General features: G+C 42.7%; 1 protein-coding gene across 1 annotated transcript in view; it reads left to right on the forward strand.

Annotated features, from left to right (window-relative positions):
• Positions 1 to 19,022, forward strand: part of LOC109954969 (probable E3 ubiquitin-protein ligase HECTD4) — a 39,795-nt gene that overhangs the window by 11,558 nt on the left and 9,215 nt on the right. Inside the window, 47 exon segments of the mRNA XM_020590691.1 lie at positions 48 to 190; positions 289 to 359; positions 449 to 554; positions 664 to 784; positions 890 to 1,018; positions 1,406 to 1,530; positions 1,920 to 2,073; positions 2,167 to 2,270; positions 2,461 to 2,659; positions 2,793 to 2,912; positions 2,992 to 3,096; positions 3,193 to 3,356; positions 3,502 to 3,747; positions 3,970 to 4,162; positions 5,546 to 5,650; positions 5,741 to 5,829; positions 5,922 to 6,094; positions 6,414 to 6,549; positions 6,622 to 6,766; positions 6,894 to 7,060; positions 7,262 to 7,408; positions 7,499 to 7,683; positions 7,874 to 8,027; positions 8,188 to 8,468; positions 8,631 to 8,817; positions 8,916 to 8,997; positions 9,118 to 9,320; positions 9,475 to 9,610; positions 9,787 to 9,969; positions 10,131 to 10,295; positions 10,387 to 10,556; positions 10,830 to 10,945; positions 11,057 to 11,160; positions 12,459 to 12,620; positions 12,752 to 12,900; positions 13,036 to 13,115; positions 13,733 to 13,896; positions 14,063 to 14,300; positions 14,401 to 14,537; positions 14,627 to 14,753; positions 16,561 to 16,683; positions 16,777 to 16,913; positions 16,997 to 17,157; positions 17,253 to 17,434; positions 17,533 to 17,738; positions 17,840 to 17,970; positions 18,068 to 18,273. Coding sequence (XP_020446347.1) covers positions 48 to 190; positions 289 to 359; positions 449 to 554; positions 664 to 784; positions 890 to 1,018; positions 1,406 to 1,530; positions 1,920 to 2,073; positions 2,167 to 2,270; positions 2,461 to 2,659; positions 2,793 to 2,912; positions 2,992 to 3,096; positions 3,193 to 3,356; positions 3,502 to 3,747; positions 3,970 to 4,162; positions 5,546 to 5,650; positions 5,741 to 5,829; positions 5,922 to 6,094; positions 6,414 to 6,549; positions 6,622 to 6,766; positions 6,894 to 7,060; positions 7,262 to 7,408; positions 7,499 to 7,683; positions 7,874 to 8,027; positions 8,188 to 8,468; positions 8,631 to 8,817; positions 8,916 to 8,997; positions 9,118 to 9,320; positions 9,475 to 9,610; positions 9,787 to 9,969; positions 10,131 to 10,295; positions 10,387 to 10,556; positions 10,830 to 10,945; positions 11,057 to 11,160; positions 12,459 to 12,620; positions 12,752 to 12,900; positions 13,036 to 13,115; positions 13,733 to 13,896; positions 14,063 to 14,300; positions 14,401 to 14,537; positions 14,627 to 14,753; positions 16,561 to 16,683; positions 16,777 to 16,913; positions 16,997 to 17,157; positions 17,253 to 17,434; positions 17,533 to 17,738; positions 17,840 to 17,970; positions 18,068 to 18,273 — 7,111 coding nt within the window.

Consider the following 19,022-nt stretch of genomic DNA (forward strand, 5'->3'; position numbering starts at 1 on the left):
TTTTTTTTTTTTTTTAGTTTATTTATTCTTTTGTCTGCCTTCTCTAGGTGGTGTTCAAGTTTTTCAACCCTCAGTCGGCGCAAAATAGGGAGAGTGTGCGTCGTTCAGGCCTACTCCTGTGGCAGCTGCTTATGGCGCCAGTAGATCAGATAGGAACAGAGATTCAGAGAGAGGTGTGCCTGGCCATCAGGTAAGGCATATTTTCTACATAGTGCATTGTATAAAGCAGAACTAACAGTTAAAGAATTAAAGCAGCCTTTTTTGTGTATCTCTTTTCTGTCTCTCTAGCTCAGGCCTGAATACTTTGTATCAGGGGGAAGCTGAGCTCAACAAACTGCTGAAACTGGTTCTAACTGAAGGTGAAAACTTGCTTCTAAATATAGCTGACACTGCCTCTGTTCTGTGGCAACTGTATCTCATTTTATGTGTGCTTCTGTGTCTTACTCAGGGGAAAGAAACGGTGGCCTGTCTCAACTTCGAGATGTCATCCTTACCAACTTGGCAGACCAGTTACAGAAGAACAGATTTGGGAGTGAAGAAGATGACCACTACAGGTAAGTGGAAACCCTGTCCTAGCAATGTCATGTCTTTGTTTAAAAACTTGGTTTAGCTCCACGTAGGTATATACTTGTTTACAGTGTCACAGATCTCTTTCTTTTACAGACTGAGTGATGAGCTCCTGCAGTGTATCCTCAAGACTGTTGTCCGGGAATCCTGCCTCCTCATTACCAAATGTCAGACTGTTGCTCGAGATGATTTCCAGAAGTTGCTGTCCACTGTACCAGTATGAATATCTGTTCTGCTACACTTAAATAGCATCTGTGCTCAGATCACACATTTTATGAGATTCTGCTCATGCCAACTTGAGATGGATTTTCACTTGTTGTAGGTGGTTTCTCCTAGTCTGCGCTACCTCATGGCTGTTCAGAACCACCTCCTCAGTAACACAATTCTAATCCGTCCCGATGATAACGATGACAGCGACAGCTCCCTACAAGGGGAAACAATGAAGGTACAGGTAAACATCCCCTTTAAATACCCCTACCTGTGTGTATGTGGAGTCTCTGTGTGTTTGTCCATGAAATGGAGTAACGGGAGATGAATTTTTTTTTTATGGGACAACTTTTTTTTATGACACTTGCAGTTTTAACTGATATTAATGCTACTTATTAAGGATGTGTTGTTTCTAAATAGCGGTAATAATGGGTGCTGAAAAAGGATGAAAACAGAAGTCTCCTTGTTAAAGCAACAGCTCTGATTGTACAACTTTACAGAGTATGCTTTTATCTGTTGACAATAAAATAATGTGTGAACACTGTTTATATAACGTGAAAGAAACTTGGTTGTTGAAAATCAAGGAAGCGGTGTTACATAAGTGTGGGCCTATTTTGTGTATGATCCTTAGGAACTGCAAAGCAGCATCCTGTCCCTAGCAACCAAGATTCTGGTGGGATGTGATGAAGTACTGGAGACCCTGCAGCAGGTGACCACAGCTCTGATTAACGGTGACATCCCTGAGAGAGAAACCAGGTGAATGTTTGCATTTTTAAAAAATACTTTTGCAGAGTGGAAAGATAACTTTTTGGGTAGGCAGCCACAGTGGTTGTTGGATACCTTTAATATTTATGAGACAATTATTGTATTGAATGAGCAGATGTTTAAGTGAATCTTTGGTGTCAACTATTTTACTTTAAAACCATAATGTAACTGGAAAAACACTGTTGCATCCTATAGCAAAATTTAGCTAAATCTCAGTAATGGTGCAGCCTTGTACATAAGAATAACACAATACATTAAAAGTCATTTATGAATGGAGGCTTTTATAAATCACAGTGGCTCCGTTTTACATCTTTTAACCTTCCTACTTTCTTTCATCACCATAACATTTAATTTTTGCCTTCTCTCTTCTTGTTGTTCAGATTAAAAGGCCTGGAACAAGTAACCAAGGCCACCATGCTTGGGCACCTGCTGCCAGTGTTGCTCACCGCACTGATGCACCCCAATCTGCAGACCCTCACTCTCGCTGATGCCCTCATGCCTCAGTTGGTGCAGCTAGTCCTCTACACCAGCCAGGTAGCAGTCTTGCCACTATCAACAATATAAAGCATTTTCCTTGAATACAGAAAGTAGCCATCATCATAGGATTTATTCCACTCTGTTTTCCAGACTGCACTTTTGCTAAAGACTCAGTCTCCACTTTTCACCGAAGAACCTCCCTCTATGGGTAGCTCACTAGGGCAGGGGGTGAAGGCATGTGCTGCTGATGACAAGTGAGTTTTGTGAAGGTCCACCATAAGAATGTTAAAAAATAAAAAAAAGTATTAAGTCTTATCCAAGTCATTATATATTATATAATTTTACTGCATAACAGCATTTTAATGAGGAAACTGATTTCACTGAAGTTGATTATGGCAGCTCGGTTTTGTAGAACCAGTAATTTGCTTGTATCCTTGATGTAAGAATTCTTGATGAACGTGAGGAGCCTGGTTTCCTGACTGGACTGAAAATCCCTGCCCCATGGGCTGCTGGAAAGACAGTAGAGACGGTGCACCCTGTGAGGGACAATTACAAGTTCAAGGAGACAGTACACATCCCAGGAGCCCGCTGCCTTTACCTTCGCTTTGATTCTCGCTGCTCCTCACAGTATGATTATGACAAGGTAATGAGTACACCAATTGTATGCACACTGGCCTTCATTCTTTGTAACGTTTACAAACCTGGTATGCAGTTTCACAAACAGCAAAACTCTGGTTGGGGATAGTTTACACTAAATGTTTTCTCTGATATTTTAGTTGGTTATCTATGCTGGTCCTAACACCAACAGTCGTAAAGTAACGGAGTATGGAGGGAATACTCTGGGATATGGCAGTCGCAGTGTGCTGGGGACAGGGTGGCCCAAAGACCTTGTCAAGGTAAAAGAAGCTGTTTTGCACAAATGAACATGCTGTGCACATGTCTTAAAAGCTAAGCTTTTTCTGCATCCTGTTTTAGGTTGAAGGAGACACTGTGACATTTTCCTTTGAAATGAGGAGTGGACGTGAACACAACACCCCAGATAAAGCCATGTGGGGGTTCTCCTGCACCGTCAGAGCTCAGGTAAAATGTGAGAGCACTGGGTGTAAATCATACTGGCAGTGAGGAACATGAAGAACAAGAGCTATTTCTAAAGATGCTGTTTGTTTTTGTTTTCAGGAGTCATCCGAGGATGTCTCTGGAGGTCTCCCATTCCTGGCAGACCTTGCACTGGGTCTGTCAGTACTGGCCTGCTCCATGCTCCGCATTCTCTATAACGGGCCAGAGGTGACAAGAGAGGAGGAAGCCTGCCATGATTTGCTCTGCTCCAAGCTGCTGCAAAGGTGACTAAGTTAAATAAAAGTATCAGAATAAGTTCACCATGATAGTACCATGTAAGAATTTGTGCCTGTTCTTTAGTTGTATGTAGCCGAACACAGTAAAACTGCTGGCAGCCAAGGTGACAGACAGGCTTTGTTCTTTCTTTAGGTGTCAGTGGCAGGTGGAAGCCAATGGTGCCATTTCTCCTGCACTCACACCCAGCCCTTCACCTCTGCCGCTCACTATTGAGGAAGACCGTGAGTTCACCTACCCATCTGATGTGCTCATCCCTCCTCCAGGCCTTATGCCAGGGACCTACTTTGACTTGCCTCGTATACGCCTCCCTCCTGGCATCATGGGTAGGCTACGAGAGGTGTCTGGAAGGGCTCGACCACAGTTCCGTCCTAGCATCAAGTAAGAGGCTCATGCTGGCAGAGTAATAGATGGTATGCATGTGTCATCTTTATATTGTACACCTCACTGCCCCAAGTGGCACAGAGAGATCATTTGCAATTTCAGGCACTGTGATTTTTACAGACTACTAAAGAGGGTTATAGCAATATGAAGTGATGTGTTCAAAGATGTCATGTAAAATGCATGATGTAACTTTTATACTGGACTGTTCTTTTCCGGAAGGGAGGTGATCAGGCCAGATGTTATGGAAGAGGGTATAGTATCTTGTGTCATAAAACATCTAAGCCTGGTGGATGCCCTCCAGTCACTCGTGAACTACCAGTACCGTGAGGATCACGGAGAGGAGTATGACCTGCTGTGTAAGATCATGGCTGAGACTTTCAAGAAGATCAATGCAATGGAGCGTCAGCTGCAGGTGAGCTTCTGTTACACAGCAAGATTTTTATAAAGGCTGATATGCTTGTTACTTCACCATTAGTTAAAGATACACTGTGGGGGGGCTATTTCTTAAATGTGTCACAAATTGCCATCAGCTGTGGAAAATATTGTGCCACAGTAATTTTTAAATGTAGCAGTATATTTACCAACACTGATGATGTACAGTAAATGAGCACAGCCGCAGCTGTGTTAATTTGAATACACCTCTGCTTAGGATCTGCTGCCTGAAGGCTGTAGTATGTGTATGGACCTAGAAAAAGGGTAGAATAAAACTCTGAATGAACCTTAAGAACAAGAAATCAACAAACACATTTCAGAACTTTAATCATATAATCTCTTGCCAGTCAAGTCATATTTTATTTCATTCAGTAACTGAAGCATAGTTTAATCTGCAAGCCTGTAGAAGTCCTTTACATTCTCCTCTGGCCGAACGATGGATGTGATTTACAAATACCCTGTCCTTCACCTAACGTGTTCATAACTCCAGCGAGATCTCAGATGGCTAATAGCTGCCACGACGACAGCAGTGCCACAAATTGTTCACCTGCTTACTCCTGACGTTAAATTTCAGCAGCAGCTCCCTCTGTCACAGCAGTGGTAAATCAGGTGGTGAGAGTATTTGTATAAATTTCCATTCTCTCCTCACCGATTTTTGCGCCCCTGAATGCTAACTTGATGGTAATGCCTTAAAATATGAGTCCAGTTGTGTCTTGAGTTTTGAGTCCAAATGTGCACATTTCTGCGGTACCACATTTCTTCTGTTTTTCTGCGCAAAACCCCACTGCGACACTTTAGTAAATACGAATGCATGCCGTTTCACTGTTGAGCGCCAAAAAATGACCCACAGGACCTTAGTAAATATCCCCCTATGTGCACTATACATGCTGGCCATTTTTGTCTATTTTTAGTTATGCTGTTCAAGAAAGTTCTTTGTTAGATATTTAATAAGGCACTATACATGCTGGCCATTTTTGTCTGTTTTTAGTAATGCTGTTCAAGAAAGGTTTTTGTTAGATATTTAATAAAGTAGTTCCAGATGGCTACAGGGAGTAGAAATCTTTTTTTCTTGTTATACTTGGCATATTTATATTTCCTTATGCTTCTAATCACCAGGATGCTGTTGATATAACAAATTGGGGAGATGTATCATGGGCAGTATATTAAAAAACATCCTGTAAAATACGGAACTATAATATATGTAATATTAACAATAGCAGAATAAGTTATTCATTAAAATAAGTTTAAGGTTGAACAGTACACCTGATTTTAGCTTATAAAAGTAAATCAATCTGCCATCCTTAAGAGCACCAAGGAGTGGAAGATTATCTTTGTGTCTAATTAGCTCCTGTGTTGCTTGCAGAGTGTAGCAGAATTGGAACAGAAGTGGCAGAATGAGGTAGAAGAGGCCCAGCAGGGAAAGTTGGAGGACAACGCTCCTTTCTTTCATGACTACCACTTCTTTGAGGTATCCTAGTCCATACATTTGCACAAGAGATTATAAAATTACCACAACCATTTGCTTTGATATTTATAATATATTACTTTTTTGCACCAGAACAAAATTAAGGAGCTGGAACTACTTTGTTCCTTGAAGGAAGTCCCATTTGATTTTAGTGACTTGGAAAATGTTGTCCTTGCATTGAGGCAAGTAATTCAAAATAATCACATTCACATTATTTTAGTTATAGTTATGTTATAGGTCAGTCCATGCTATAACACTGTGTCTGTACCAACAGGGAGAAGTTCTTTCAAGAGGTAAACACCACACACACCAGAAGTAGCACCCCCCTCGCCAAAACTAAGGCGCTGGTGAAAAGTCTGATGAACCGCACTGAGCTGCTGCTCCATGTTACCATTGCCCCACATTGCAGAAGCCTCACCACCACACCTGCTGGCACACCAGGGCCAGGTACATGCCATCCTTTTAGTTGCTAAGTGAAGCCTTGATGGGATTAGAAACTTGTTCCTTCAAGCCTCATGTTGTCAAACCCCCGCACTACTGAAATGTCCTTGAACTAGTGTTCTTATTAAATTTATGGGTATAGTCTTTAATGAATTTTTGGAAACGCACTGTGTCACAGTCCTTTTTCTGTCAAATTAATATTTTTTGTTTGGCTGTAATTAAATTCCTGCATAATTCAGAGGGGTTTCCCCAAGACATCAATCATGGGAGACACAAATGTCTGCCAGTTTTATCTTCACCTAATTCATTTCATTTTTTGCATCAGCCTCTAAGTCGGTGTCAGATGCCAAGACGGTGATCCCCATGGTGAAGCAGCCAGTCTTTCTGCGCAGCATGTCTGCGCCCTCTGACTTGGAGATGATAGCTAACCAAGACTTGGAGTTTATACACGCCCCCCAAAGGTATTTATTTAATAGATTTAATGTTAACAAATCATACAAATGCACAGAGGGTGAATTTATTTATTTATTTAGGAGGCGACATCACCCTACTAGTCATCGCAGCAGCTCATTTACCCTGCTGCAGTCTCTGACCATAGAAGACAGTCATGACAAACCAACATACAGTGTGCTGCTGGGACAGCTGTTTGCCTTTATTGGGACTACACCTGATCAGGCTGTAAGTTTCGTCTTTATCACTTGATGCCTTAGTTTTTTTTTTTTAATTTCTTTGTTGCCATAGCTGCATGAGAATCAGGTGAATTCTGATCTGACATTGAGATGTCTTCTACTTCTCATTTCTCTAGGTTTCAAGCAGCAGTTTTCTGTCTGCTGCACAGACACGTTGGAGACGTGGCAGCACACGGAAGCAGGCACTTGTTCATATGAGGGAGTTACTCACTGCTGCTGTTAGAGTGGGTGGCGTCACCCACCTGGTGGGGCCTGTCACTATGGTACTGCAAGGTGGCCCAAGGTAAGAGGAGCTGAGCCACAATAAACCGTCTGAACCTACTACACATGTGCACACACATGCAACTGCATTAATTGTATTGAAATATTAAATCTATTGTAGCCATCATATTTCATTATTATAAAAACTTGAATGACACAGTATACCAGTGTTTAATTGTGTCTGTTTCCTATATACATCTGTGTTTTTGTGCCATCTGCGCAGGATTGAGGAGCTTACCTGTGGTGGAATGGTAGAGCAGGTACAGGAGGCCTTTGGGGAGACCATGACATCTGTAGTGTCACTATGTGCTCGCTACCCCATTGCTTGTGCCAACAGCATTGGCTTGCTTTGCACAATCCCCTACACCAGGCAAGAGACTCCATCTTGAACTGTCTAAATATTTCTACACCACCAGACCCTCAGACAGCTTACTCTTATTTGTTATCTGTGTTGTCCTAGGAGTGAGGAGCAGTGCCTAGTTCGGAGTGGTCTGGTCCAGCTTATGGACAGCCTGTGTAGTTTAAGTGGTCAAAGGGAATGTAGCTCAAATGAGAAGCAGACCAAAAAGCAGAAAGTGGCCACCATGGCTTGGGCTGCTTTCCAGGTGTTGGCCAACCGATGCATTGAGTGGGAGAAGGTGGAAGGTATGAAAAGTTGGTAGCTCCTCACTCTAATTATGCATGAACTGCAGTCAAGCAAAACTATGATGGTGTTGATTTATAAAAGGTACTATAACTATGGAACGGTAAAGATGTTAAGGCTTTTCCCACTGTCAAATGAAATAGTTGGCTATATGTAATATAGGTTAGTAAGGGTTATCTTTTCTTTTTAAAGGTGGGTCTACAGATGCAGTGCACTCTGGTCTGGCACGGCAGGTGTCCAGCTTGCTGACTAATCACCTGGCCAGAGCCACTGAGTGCTGTGGGAATCAGGCAGCAGGCAATGATGCTTTACAGGATGTGCTCAGTCTGCTCAATGACCTTTCCAGGTAAAGTTTTATGTCCTACATCTCATGTATTTAAATTTGTCATGTATCTCTTTTTTATTTATCTGTTTGTCTGTGTCTGTCTGTCTAATGTATATGTATGTGTGTGTGTGTGTGTTTATTTACACAATGTACGTATATGTTCCTTTGTTTTGTATTTCAGGAGTCACATAGGGAAAGCTATCCTCAGCCAGCCAGCCTGTGTTTCTAAGCTCTTGTCTCTGCTGCTTGATCAGAGACCTTCTCCAAAGCTGGTACTTATCATCCTCCAGCTGTGCCGAGCTGCCCTGCCTCTCATGAGTGTGGAGGACTGTGGTAACGTGGCCTTGCCCTCGTGGAGCTACTCTATTAACACACTAGATGCTGAGCAACAAGATGCAAGTGATCCTGCCTCACGTATCGCTGCCTTGCTACTGGCTAAGCTGGCAGACTATGTAGTACCAGGTTGGTCTTTCTTACCTAGGAGTACTACATAAATGTGTGCAAGAGGGGGTGGCACAAGTAAGCACATGCCAAAGACATGTTAAACTGGATAAACAACTGGATAGTCATGAAGTTAACTTCCTCTGGTAATTCTTCATAATTACAGTATTCCCTCTTTTCTAGGCTGCCAGACCCTGCTCTCTCCCAGCTCCTCTGAACCTGACACTAGTCTGTCCCGAGCCAGTTCCAAAGGAGCTCTGAAGTCTGACGATGTTGGGGAGGAGGGAGAGGCTGTTGATGGCAAGCTGTCAATTTTTATACACAAAAGAGAGGACCAGTCTTCTCATGAGGTTCTACAACCACTCCTCAGGTAAGATTTCCCCAAAGGTTGTTGTTTGCATTTCCCATTAGCGAATTTAATTTAGGTTTCTCTGACATGAGTGTTCTTCCACTGTCTCCACAATGCAGTAGCTCAGAGGGACGCCCCTTTCGGCTTGGCACTGGGGCGAACATGGAAAAGGTGGTAAAAATGGACAGAGACATGACCAAGGTAAAAGTTTTGATAGGATGAAAGATCAAAACTAATAATAGAATTTTTATGTTCACCATACCAATTAGGACTGTTACTGTAGCCTTTTCTCACATCCATGCTATTTGAATCTCTCCCTAGAATGGTTGCTGTGAGGTGATCACAGAGGAAGCATCTGCTGCCCTGAGGAAGGCCAACAAGTGGGCCCAGTCTGGTCTGATAGTGAGTGTCGGTCCACCTATAGAGACTCTGGCCCAGGAGACAGCTGGAGGCATCACCACTGGTGACAAGAAGAAAACTGCTCAGACTGCTGTGTGCCGGGACAGGAATGCTGAGCTGGCCAGGTATGATTAACAGTTTTATGTGCAGACGCAGGTATGATTAACAGTTTTATGTGCAGCAGACAGAGTATGCCATATTATGTTCAACCTGTGTATGTAACAGACATCACTCTTGATTGTGGTTGTAATATCTCTTCTTAAAACCTGCCTTGAATAGGTCGGACCCTGTCAGGCCATTCATCAGTGGCCATGTTGCCAATAGTATGGCTGCTGAGGTTATTGCTCTGCTGCATAGTCTGCTCACTGCTCCTGAGTCCAACACTGCTCAGATCTGGACAAGCACTGCTGAAAAAGTAAACAATGATCACGTTTCTGCCTGCATAGCAATTACTACACTTGGAACTAGTAACTGATACTGTATCTTACAGCAAATACTCACTAGAGTATCATTAAAATCATTGAAAAGAATTTCTATTTAGGCTGGCACAGTAATACTGTGATAATGTTTGTTATAATTGTTTTGTGGTAGGTGCTCTCCCGGGCGCTAATGTTTATCCCTCAGTTGGGGAAGTATGCGGAGAGTATTCTGGAGAATGGCAGCAGCAGTGGCAGGAAGCTGGCTAAACTACAAGCCATTGGCAGACAGGCTGTTGCTGCACTCTGTGCCCTTGGAGGATTCAAAGAAACTATCAAAATTGGCTCTGAGGTCCAGGTTGGTTAAAACGGTGAAAATGTTATGTTTGCCTATTAACTCAAGCTATAATCTGTATAGGAGATAAAAGGACTTCAACATGGCATCATCTTATCCATTGAAAGCAGTGACATGGTAACTGCTGGCAAATTTTGTTTTTCCTTTCTTCTTCTGCTCTGCAGGTGGTAGGTAAAGGTGTGCTGGGCAGTGTGGGCATAGTTATGTCCATAAATGAGCAGGAGGGCATTGCTACTGTCAAGTTTCCTTCCTGTGAGTACAGGAGAGCTTGCAAAGCTTCAGACATCCTGACAGTACCTGTATCACGCCTCTGCACTCCCAGATCTGAGGTATTATTTCCATTATCCAGCACAGTGCAGGTCTTGTTTTAATGAAAAATCACAGCCTGATACTTAGGTGTGTCTCTCTTATGTCCAATAGGCTCTCCCGCTTTATAAGCTTTCAATCACAGAAAAGGTGGTACAAGCAGTGCAGTCCATGCTTCTGCCACAGGAAGGCAGTCTCTCCATTCACACTTCTCTACCAGCTACAGGAGATGGCTCCAGCCCAGTAATGGCTGCAGTGCGCTTGCTAGCTGAAATCAGAACCAGGTTAGTAACAGTGATGTAGATAAACTTGTCTGCCATTTATTTCATGACAGAGTGGTGGATACTGATGTATCAGATCTGTCCTGTTTTGAGAGTACTTTGTCGGCTTTACAAGTCCCAAATTTACTGATGGTCTAAGGTGTAGCAGTGAGAATATGACCAATTCAAACCCTTGGAGACTGTAACTCTGAATATACAATGTATTAATATTGGAAAAAGTCCAATTATGCCCAACAAAACCATAGTTTGGGCAGAGTTTTTGCTGGTGTTTTTCAGGGCATGCCTGGTGATGGCGCAGCTCCTAGAGGATAGCTCTTTCTGTGAAGAGTTCATTCAGCAGTGTCCTGCAGCTGTTGAGGTTCTCAACCTGGTTGCCCAAGAATGCAGCCCCGGTGAGCATGTCCAATCATTTGAGCACCTAGAACTTCTTAAATACTGTATGTTTTATTTCGGTGTACCTGCTGGCTACTGTGTGTCTAACAGAGTTCTGACACCTTGTGCAGGAGAGCGTCTTGGCATGGTTGAGGCTCAGTGTGAAAGAGTGAGAATGCTTTATCGGGACTGTGCTCGGCCTCCTCCTCCACCACTGCAGACAGACAGACGCCAGGTGGGAGATACCAAATTTATTGTATAGTTTTTGTTTTTATTCGGGATGCCCTGATCCAGTCTTTTTGGCCACGATACCAATCCGATTCCTTGAAAATTAAGTAGGCTATCTGCCCATTCTGATCCGATACTTATATTTATCTACAGTAAATGTTCATTAAATATCTAACATATTGAAATTGAAATAAATCTGGCACATTGTATTTTTCAGGAGCTTTTTTATTCAAATACTGGATCAGGTCATGGTTCTGAAATATTAAGTTTATCTGAAATTATTTATATGAAACAAAGAATAACTGGGAGCTGGACAGCACACTTTCAGAACTACAGATTCATTACAGGGCAGATACTAACTACTACTTTTTGTCCCTATATGAGCCCACAGTTTGACAGCTTAATAACCCTTCATTAACAAAAGGTGGCAACTGTCAAAACACCGCTGGACAAAAGCATAAAACTTACCATGTCTACACCAAAAGCACAGCGTGTGCAGCGCATAACATCTTGCACATTGCCGGAGGCTCACACTAATGTCTGTTCTGGGCAGGAACACTCCGAGGAGCCTACGGAAACACTTTGGAAAAGGGAGAACTATGGTCCAAATCTCCAACAAATAATAGACAGTGAGAAAATTGCTGGCTACATTTGCATGTATATGTACGGTGTACAGTATACACCAAGAACTGCCATGTTCAGTATGACTGATGTAACTGATAATAGCTTGTGTTTTCACTGTTTTTGCTTGATATATTTCGCTATTTTGGTGGAGATCTGGTTGGAGCTTTCATTGTTTTGGTAGATTCTGTGGAGTGTTTTATGCATGCAGCGGTGAAAAAAATAAACTTGAAGTTAGAAATAGGCTTCAGGTTGTGCCAGTCAACACATGCCCAGTGTGGACAGCTGAACCGATTAATATAGCAACTGTGACACACACATGTCAGAAATGCTACTGAGTTCACTCAAATACAAAAGTACAGATCTAAATAAGGATCGAAATTGGATCGGCTTTATTCTGGCTGAGATTGATCCTATGAAAGATGCCCAGATCAGCACAGATGCCGATGCTTAGTATTGGATTGGGACAGGTTTTTATTCATTAAATTTTTTGCAGTAACCAACAACAAATGTATAAGAGATCCACTCTCATGTAACATAAATATGGACTGGCTGTAGTGGAAAATACAGAATTGCCATGGAAGGAGATGGAAAAACAATCTTTTTTGCAGAGACAGAAAAAGCGCTAACTAGTTTGTTGGACCCAATTTTCTCTTTGTACTTTTGATATTTTTACGTCACCAGCCCAAGGAGATTACTTGGTGTCCATCCAGAGTGTTCCCTCCAGTCCGTGCCTGCATGTTCTCATCCCGTCTGACCTCTGTCACCTTCTTGGCTGATCCAAGTGCTGGAGGGGGACTGCCCAGAGGCACTTTCATCTATGCTACATCTCCTGTACCAGTTCAGGTGGGCACCTCACAGTGCTCCTGCATTACAATTTGCCATCTCCGTTTGTAACGTGAATTAGTGAGATAAAATCATGCACTGATACTGCAGCCTGTCCACAGTCTTTCATTTATTTCTCTTTGTCTCTGCAGGCCCCATCCTTTTACTGGGAGATAGAAATTGTCTCCTATGGAGACTCTGAGGAGGACAGTGGCCCAATTGTGTCCTTTGGTTTTGCTACTGAGGCAGAAAAGAGAGACGGAGCATGGACTAACCCTGTTGGCACATGTTTGTTTCATAAGTATGTTTATTTGCACTTTAACCCTGAGAGACTGTTTTTTTCCCCCCACTGGCCTGTCTGTGACTTAAATGCTAACTGCTATCCTTCTCTTTTGTGTTGGACAATCTCTGTGTGTCTGTCTCCTGTCTGTGTCAGTAATGGTAGGGCCGTGCATTATAATGGCTCCAGTCTTCTGCAGTGGAAGAGTGTCAGGCTGGATGTGGCTCTACTTCCTGGTGAGACAGAAGACAAAATGTTTTTCTTTATTTACAATATACTAGGGGTGTAACAGTCCTCCCGCCTCCCCAGCAAAGCTGTAGCAAGAACAGAGGAGAATACTTGATACTGTGTCCACTCAGTTTCACGGTCATTTTGAGACTGGAAATACTTTGTTGTTGTAGTTGTGGACTATCATCTGAAAAGATGTCTGATACAGTTTTTCTTCACAAACCACAGCAATAAAATCATCATAGAATCTGTAATTGAACCGGTTAAACTAAAAATTGTGTGTGTTCCTGTACAAATCATTAATTTAACCTCTTTTTACTACACAATTCTTTTAAAATTAGGTTCTTCTCTAGTGTTCCACATTGTTGGTGATTTAATTCCCATTTAAAAAAAAACCATTACCCCCCCTACAATATACCGTCCCTTTGTTTGATTTAGTCTACTTTTAAATCCATATTGCAGAATCAATGATACTAATTTGAACTGAACTCCTTAACATCAGTGTCTTATCTGGCTCCTCTTTCAGCTGAACTTTATAAAAGTGTCGGCATGTTTTGAAATATGTAATTACCTGTTAACATTGAGTCATTACTGAAATGGTGAGCTTGTATTTGCATAAATGCAGGTGATGTGGCTGGAATAGGCTGGGAGCGTTCTGAGGGCACACCTTCACCTCCTGGTCATGCCCCTAAAGGCCGGGTCTACTTTACCTACTGTGGCCAGCGGCTGAGCCCCATTCTTGAGGATGTAGCTGGTGGAATGTGGCCATTGGTACACATTCAAAAGAAGGTAGGTTTTGCTGAATAAAACAACCTTGAAAAGTGTGTATTTGAACTGTTGTATAATTTGGCTCATTGCCTAAATTTAATGTGCACTATATTTTCTTTGCTTCTTCAACAGTTTTCCCTCTGGGTTTATGTAGTTAATCTTCTGTTTTTTAAATTTTCTTTTGTAGAACTCAAAGATCCGTGCCAACTTTGGAAACCGGCCATTTGCATACGCAGAAGGCCAAGCACACAGAAATGCAGCTGACTTGTGTGTAGACCTTGCAGAGGAAATAAGTGCAAATTTTGAAGCACTGCCTTTTGCTATGGCCTCAGACAGTGATAATGATGCAGGTGCTAGTGTTACTTCAGACTCTGGCTCCCATGGACCCCCTTGTCGGATTGCAGCTGTTGCAGTCGCACAGCAACGTATGTCTATCACCAGTATCTCAGATTTCTGTAGTGTGTGTATCATTTTAAGCATTTGTTAAAGTCTGCATTTTCTCTTGGTCTTTTTCTGTTGATGCAGAGTACAACAGTGACCTGTCGTGCCATTATAAGGTTGAGCTGAGCTATGAGAACCTGGTCACCTCTGGGCCTGACCCACATCCTCCACCTATTGCAGATGATGAGAGTGATGATGAGGATGATGACGATGTCCCAAGGGTGAGTGAGACCTTTGCTTCTTCACAGTGTCTTCACAAAAAGGTGTGTGCCTGTATATTTAACTTATTTTGGTTTGGTTTTGACCTTAGGAGGACCACTATGCCCTGCTGGTCAAGGCCTGGGAGACCAAAGTGTTCCCTACCATTCGTAGGCGGTTCCGTAACGAGGCAGAGAGGAAATCTGGCCTGGACCAAATCAAAGGAGCTCTCCAGCTGGGTAAAAAATGAAAGAATATCATTAAAACATACATCGATTAGACACAACATTAAAACCACTTGCCCAATCCTGTGCTGCCAAAACAGTACTGACATGTCGAGGCATGGGCTTCACAAGACCTCTGAAGGCGTCATCTGGTATCTGACACCAAGATGTTAGCAACAACAGATCCTTTAGTCCTGTAAGTTGTGAGGTGGGGCCTCCATGGATTGGACTTGTTTTTCCAGTACATCTCTCTGATGCACAATCAGATTGAGATATGGGGAATCTGGAGGCCAAGGCAACACTTCGTCATGATCCTCAAACCATCCCTGATCAATTTTTGCAGTGTGGCAGGGCACATTATCCTGTTGATAGAGGCCATCAGGGAATACTGTTGCCATGAAAGGGTGTATTTGGTCTGCAGCAATGTTTAGGTTGCTGATCTGTGTCAAAGTAACATTGATATGGATGACAGGACCCAAGGTTTCTCAGCAGAACCTTGTCCAGAGCATCGCACTATTTCTACTGGCTTGTCTCACAGTGATTCCTTGTGGTAAGCGACACTTATCACCTGGCCATCTCTGTGATGTAAAAGAAAATGTGATTCATCAGACCAGATCTTCTTTTTCCACTCCTGCATAATTTAGTTCTGATGCTCACATGCACGTTGTAGGCGCTTTTGGCAGCGTAGGCACTCTGACCGGTCTGCCCCTTAAGCAGCAACTTGTGATTCATTGTGTGTTCTGACATAGCCAACATTAGGTTCAAGTTGTGCTACAGTAGACCTTTTGTGGGGTTGGGCCTGATGACCTAGCCTTCAGATGCTTTTGGTCTTTGTCAAAGTTGCTCATATCCTTAAACTTTATAGCGCATTCTCCTGCTGTCAGCTCATCAACTTCAAGAATTAACTGTTCACTTACTGCCTAATATCTCCCACCCCTTGAGAGTGCCATTGTAATGAGATAATCAGTGTTATTCACTTCACTTGTCAGTGGTTTTAATGTTGTGACTGACCAGTGTACACTTATACAGGGTGGGTCACAGAAAAGTAGCCCGAGCAAGTGGATTGTTTTGGCTACTTTTCCGTAGCTCACCTGGTAGTTTCAGAGCACAAGCCAAATTATTATAACATAAAACACTTCAAGCTGTTTTCAACATCATTTGACAAAGATGAGGAGTAGCTCAGCAGATCCATGTTGTAAAAATGTTGTGAAATAATTTTTGCGTTTGAATCTAATTATGAATACGACACAAACAGAAAGAGGGTTGCTGGCATGGCATTTCTAAAAGTTGTCAGAAATGATGCCATAAATCATTAGTGGTCAAAACTTGCTTAAAAAACAATGAAACAGAATAGAACTGGAAACAATATAAAGGTGAAGAACTTCTCAATTTCCATTGTGTACTTCCACTGCATATTGGCACCAGTTTTAGAATCACATTTTTATTGCTGAAGTGCTTTCTGCCTCATTGCTAATAATTTTGGTGCACTCATGCAAGTTACAAGTGGTGCACTTTCATAAATAGATTTTAAAATTAATTATCCTTTAACAGTTCAGAACAAGGTGTAACAATTATGTTGCTGCAGTTGTATTTGACATCAAATTAACTGACAAAGGTTAACAGCCTATTTATTGGGTTTACAGTATAAGCTAGGTGTCAGTTTATTAAATGAATGATTGACTAAACCATACGCATCCTGAGTCTATGCATATTTTGTGCTAATGTTATGTTTGGAAGTTTAGCAAAGATCTTTGGATAATTAAGGTTAGATAAAGACGTCTGTGGCACTGCTTGCATCTGTGGTGTGTTTCATTGGCAACAGGAATGGTTGACATTGCTAGACAGACAGTGGAGTTCCTGTATGAAGAGAATGACCTCTACCTCCCTACCATTGAGGATATCAAAGATGAGGCCAACAAGTTCACTATTGACAAAGTTCGCAAAGGTACAATTCACCTACATCACTACACAAACAAAGCTGAAATGACGTCAGGGAACATCGCTATTGATCTTGATGATAACCTCCTTTTCATCGCAGGCTTGACTGTCGTCATCCGCTGTCCTGACAGCAACAATACTAACAGCACAACGGGGGGAACAGCACTGCCAAAGTTTGCTATCCGGGGCATGTTGAAGACTTTTGGTTTGCATGGGGTAGTCCTGGATGTGGACTCTGTGAGTACAATACTTAGTGCTTCAGTATTTTGTACCTTAAACGGTAAACTCACTTGTTTCTGTGTACTTGTGTATTTGTTCAGGTGAATGAACTGGTACAGGTGGAGACCTACCTGCGCAGTGAGGGGGTGCTGGTGAGGTACTGGTACCCTATTGAGATGCTGGAGCGCCCGCCTGCTGGATCTCGACGCACTGCAGCTAATGGCTTAGTCTCACTAGATAGTAGCAACATTCAGATTCATAGGTACAATATGGACCCAGTGGGGTTGAGCTTAATGTACAGCAGAAGCATCCTTTACCTGTGCTTAAAATCACATCTCTTTTATTACTTTTCTTCAGGGAGCTGCTTCGCTGTGAGAGCGCACTGGCTCGGCTATACTGCCGTATGGCCCTGCTCAACATCTTTGCCCCCAAGAATCCCCATACCTTCACTCGTCTCTTTCACATACCTGCTATCCGTGACATCACCTTGGAACACCTGCAGCTTCTGTCTAATCAACTGCTGGCTCCACCGCTCCCTGGTGAGTTTAAATATGGTTTGTTGGATAACTGGACCTCTCAGTCTAAGGTTCTTCTTTCTAGGTCTCTTTTAAATGTGGCAAATTTGTTCTTCCTACAGATGGAACTATTAGTTCTAATTCTATTCTACTGGCCCAGTCAGTGCTTCATAATCTCCAGGGCCAAAGCTGCTCACCCACAGACCTGTTCTATCAGGGCAATGCTCAGCCCATCCGAGAGTGGCTGACAGTGGCCATCACCCGTGCTTTGCATCAAGGAGAGGAAAGCTTACTGGAGCTGACAAAGCAGATCTGCTGCTTCCTACAGGTCAGACCTCACCAGTTCTTGAATCAGTATACTTTTCTCTGGATGCATACCCACTTTGTGAAACTGCTAAACATCTCTTGTAATTCTGTTCACTTTGACAGAATGCACCAGAGCAGTTTACATCTGAGGAGTTTCCTGTGACAGAATCAAAGGTTAGCATGGATGTCAGCTTTCCAGGCGCTGCATTTGTAATCGCATCATGCAAGGAGAGCCAGCTGGGCTGCCGCAAAGAGTGAGTTACCTTGCTGTATTAAACTTCATGATGAACTAAGATTTCTTACCCTCATTTCCTCTAAATTGTTTTGAAATGTTGTCTTTTCCACTATTAGCTCAAGCTTGTACAAGGCTCCCTGGGCTCGAGTCATGGTGTATGGCCTGGGCCACAAAGTGCGTAGAAATGGCCAGCTAAATCTAATGGAGGCCGTGTGCTATCCGCTGAATGCCTCACCTACCAACACAGGTCTTACTCCCCCTCCCACCACCAACCAGTACCCCTCTGTTATCATACCTACTGATAAGGTGCACATCAAACTTGGTGAGTATCTTTGCAAAAGGAAGTTGAGACGACTCTGCCTAGGGTGTCTGTCTGTGTGTGGGTGTGTCTGGTGTCTTACAGTTAGCCTGTGTGAAATGACTTGATTATGAATTGGGAGCACCTGAGTCTGCTGCTCTGCAGAGGTTAAACGCTGCTGGTTCCAGGCACATGCTATAATTTGGCTGTGAGGCTCTGCTGGCTTGTTGTTGCTGCTCTCTGCCTGCTGTGTTATACTGCCATTAATTCATTTACCTGTTTGTTTTTGCACCTTTCAACACCCCTATGCTATTTTCTATGCTCAGCCACACTGATATGACTGATTTATACACGTCATGCGTTATTCATTTAGTTTTTATTTGTTCAATAACTTTAGGTTACACTAATGGAAACTGTGTTTTTTCCCAGTTTTGCCATGGCCTATGAGTCGGTTTATGACACAGCGGGGACTTGTTCTGTTGTATTTACATGATTTAGGACTGATATTGGCTAATGTGTTTAAACTGTCTCTGTTGGCCAGTGATCGCACTTCTACTGGCCCTGGTTGTGTATTTGCTGAATGTTTGGCCTGATTGTTTTGCCAGTAAGCTTATGCTTCCTGATTTGGTTTGTAGTACTGCACATCACTCCTTGCCATCAACGTTACTGCTGCATCACTTCCTGATTTTCCCAAACTGCGGGGCAGACCGAGGGTCATAATCACAGGATGTGTGTGTATTAATCATGACTCAGAAAGATGTGTGGCATTAAAA

The sequence above is a fragment of the Monopterus albus genome, unplaced genomic scaffold (assembly GCF_001952655.1).
Source record: "Monopterus albus unplaced genomic scaffold, M_albus_1.0 scaffold12.1, whole genome shotgun sequence".
Lineage (NCBI taxonomy): Eukaryota > Metazoa > Chordata > Actinopteri > Synbranchiformes > Synbranchidae > Monopterus > Monopterus albus.